This window comes from Fonticula alba (genome assembly GCF_000388065.1).
Source record: "Fonticula alba strain ATCC 38817 unplaced genomic scaffold supercont2.1, whole genome shotgun sequence".
NCBI classification, from domain to species: Eukaryota; order Rotosphaerida; family Fonticulaceae; genus Fonticula; species Fonticula alba.
In genome coordinates, this window is record NW_009242971.1 from 3,103,146 (window position 1) to 3,106,314 (window position 3,169).

Genomic DNA, 3,169 nt, shown 5'->3' on the forward strand with positions numbered 1-3,169 from the left:
GGGGGGGGGGGGGGGGGGGGGGGGCGTCAGGGGCAGAGCTCAAAAGGGGTCCCAAACGAAAAGGGCGAGAAAGGGCACGGGCGAGTGGCGGGGACAGTCGAGGCCGGGGCAAACGCTACCTCAAGTGCCGGAGTATGCCATAGACATCCGCGCGCAGGGTCTCGGCATACGGGGTATCCACCTCGGCGGCCTCGACATTGACCGCGCGGCTGACCGCCGCATGGGTAATTCGCATGAGATTGGCACGGCCGGTGGTCTGGATGATGGTGGACTTGGAGCGCAGCGTGGAGATGGTGGCCACCGTGTGCAAGGCCCGGACCAGCGATGTGCCACTCATCAAGGGCAGGCCAGTGTGCAGGGGCTCGCCGCCATCGCCGACCGGCGTGGCCATGCCGGAGGCGGGAGCGCTGCTCCCAGCCCCGGCACTGGCCGCCGAGTGCGGGCTCTGCGTCATGGTGGTCATGGTCAGCAACAGCCGCAGGAGCTGAATGTGGACCTGCTCCGAGCCGCGACCGCCATGGGCCAGGCCACACACGACACTCACAACCTCGTCCATCATGCGCAGGCCGGTCACCGGATCGCGCTGTTGGCCACGCAGCAGACCGAACAGCAGGAGCTTCTCAATCTGGTCCAGTGCGATGTCGGCCAGCACCGACAGCTGGGGATGGACCTCGCGCGTGTCCGCCGGGTCCGGGCTGGCCAAGCGGAGCGCCGCACGGAAGGGCGGCCAGAAGAGGTCGCCATTTGGAGTGGCGTCGTTGGAGGATGGCGGCACCGCGCGAGCAACCTCCTCGAAGCGTGCTTGCGCGCTGGACAGGGCACTTTGCACCTCGCCCAGGAGGGGGGAGTTGCCGACGAAATTGGCGATCGGACCAACCCCGGCGGTCAGCTGCTGCAGGGCCGTCTGCAGCACGGCCACACTCTTCTGCCAAGTCAGCGGGTTGCTGGCGGTGCCGGTCGCTCGGAAGGGGCTCCCCTCCGACACCGGTGTCGCGTTCACCGGCGAGGGGAGGTCGCTCGAGGCCATGGCAGGGGGTGGTGGGAGGGGTGGGACAGGCGGAGGGAAACGAAGACAGGCAGGGAAAAGGGGAAAGTGGGGAAAGGGCAGGGGAAGAAGGAGAGAGAGGAGGGGGGTAGGAGGGGGGAGGGACGAGCTCTACCTGTGAGAACCGGGGAAAATGGAAGTATCAAGGGGGGGGGGGGGAACGGCGATGCGTGGTGGTGAGGCGCCGCGCTCTCTATTCCTCGATGGTGTTGGCATTTAACACGAGCAAGGGGCGGGATCTGTGTGGTCCTGGCGCGACACCCCCGCACCCGAGCCAGACCGCCCGATGGACTCGGGCGGCGATCCCGGGGGGCGACGTCTGCCTGCGTGTCTTCGACGGGTGCGAGGAGGACCTGATTGCTGGTGACGCGGGCCCCCGGCCGGGGGTAGGGCCCTGACTCAGACCGGCGCCAAAAACCGAACAATCGGCCATGACTGCTTCTCCCGGGGTGCAATACGAGCGATCACCCCCCCCCCGTAAACCGATTGAATATGTAACCCTGGCGGCGGCCGGGCGGGCCAGAGTGAGGGGCAGGACGGGAGGGCCGCAAAAGACGTGCCCCTCCCGCGCCGAGGCTGACTGGGTCGCACTTGCCCGGCGACCAGTCGGCCCCAGACCGCTTTGACAGGAGAGGTGCCAGCGGGCGAGCGCGGCTAAATCAAAAGGATCCCGGCTGCCAAGAGAACAGCCCGCCTTCTTTCCCAGGCGATGGTCTCGCCCCCCCGCCCCCCTGCCCCTCCACGGAGTGCCACGGCGTGCACCGAAGGAGCGCTCGCAGGGCGTTCGCTGAGTGCCACCGCAACAGGTGACAATGAAAAGAGTGTTAACTGCCAAGGTTTGTGGTCCCAAGTATTTGGCTCTCAGTTGGCATGTTGGAGATATTTGGCCCGGGCCGCGCGCTCGTGCGCGCGCCAGGATGGGGCGGGGTGCCACGCGCCGCGTGTGTCGCCCTCGCCCCCCCTGGTCCATCCTCTGGGCGAATGCTTCCCCCACGACCTCGCTGCCAGGGCCGATGGACCGCACACCCGGGGCACATGGGTGGGCGAGCTTGCATATGGGTATGAGGATAGGGGTGTATATAATGTACATTGTGTAGAACTCGCGGCCAAAGGGAGGAGGGAGAAGGAGAGAGAGGCAGGAGGGGCATCGAGGGGATATACCACCACAGGCCGGCGGGGTCTTCTGACCTCCAACTACGGGCGGGTGTGGAGAAGAGAGGGAGAGAGAGAGAGAGAGAGAGAGAGAGAGAGAAACTCACACACCACACACACTCCGCCTCGCGTCTCACAGGAAGCCCGCGCCGCCGGTCTGCTGAAGGTAGCTGACACTGCGGGACCGGTCGGAGAACAGGGCATAAGCACGCTCCACGTCCTGGACATCGACCGGGCCGACGGCTGCGCGCCGCCGCGCGGCAAAGGAGGCAGTAGAAATCAACTGTGCCGCGTAGCGCAGACTGCCGGTGTCGGCGGCAATGCGTGTCAGCGCGTCCAGTGCCGCCGGGGTCATGTCGACCTCCTCCTCATCGGCTCGCAGGGCCAGCACCGCGCGCAGCTCCGCCTCCGAGTGCGGCTGCATCAGGATGATGACCAGGCGCTCGAGCAGATCCGGCGGGATGCCATGCGCCGAAAGGACGGCCCCCTCCTCGGCCCCACGGACATGCGTCACCCCGCGGTTGGTGGCCATGACCACCACCGGCGCCAGCTCCGACTCCAGGGCCCGGTTGAGGAAGGAGAAGCACTCGACATCCAGCATGTGCACCTCATCGATGAAGAGCACACCGGGCACCACCTCGGCCTTGCCCTCATCGCGCCAGTCGCCGACGCGCTGGTTGATCTGCTCGCGCACCTCGGGCTTGATCTCACCGGTGTCACCGGAGAAGAGGGCCAGGAACCCCTGCGTGCGGCTGTTGATCACATCGATCTCATGCAGGTTCACACTGTGCACCACGGTCTCGCGGGTTTGGAGCTCCCCGTCGGGGCAGGCCATGTACTTGGGCCCGGCGGTGCCGGACACCGAGAAGTCACGCGCCCGGGCGTACGAACGCCCAAGCTTCGTGATCTTGCCGGTGGACTTGTCGATGGAGATGATGTCACTGGGGCATTTGAAGAGGGCCGGGGGGGGGG

The 3,169-nt window shown here is 66.7% G+C and overlaps 2 protein-coding genes across 2 annotated transcripts in view; both read right to left on the reverse strand.

The window, feature by feature from the left end:
* The window catches only part of H696_00658 (hypothetical protein), a 9,102-nt gene extending 7,906 nt beyond the window's left edge, over positions 1–1,196 (reverse strand). Inside the window, exon 1 of the mRNA XM_009494540.1 lies at positions 120–1,196. Within this exon, the coding sequence (XP_009492815.1) occupies positions 120–1,027 (908 nt within the window). The 5' untranslated portion in view covers positions 1,028–1,196. The remainder of the gene's footprint in view (positions 1–119) is intronic.
* A 1,080-nt stretch (positions 1,197–2,276) lies between these two features.
* The window catches only part of H696_00659 (RuvB-like 2), a 2,250-nt gene continuing 1,357 nt past the window's right edge, over positions 2,277–3,169 (reverse strand). Inside the window, exon 7 of the mRNA XM_009494541.1 lies at positions 2,277–3,138. Coding sequence (XP_009492816.1) covers positions 2,331–3,138 — 808 coding nt within the window. The 3' untranslated portion in view covers positions 2,277–2,330. The remainder of the gene's footprint in view (positions 3,139–3,169) is intronic.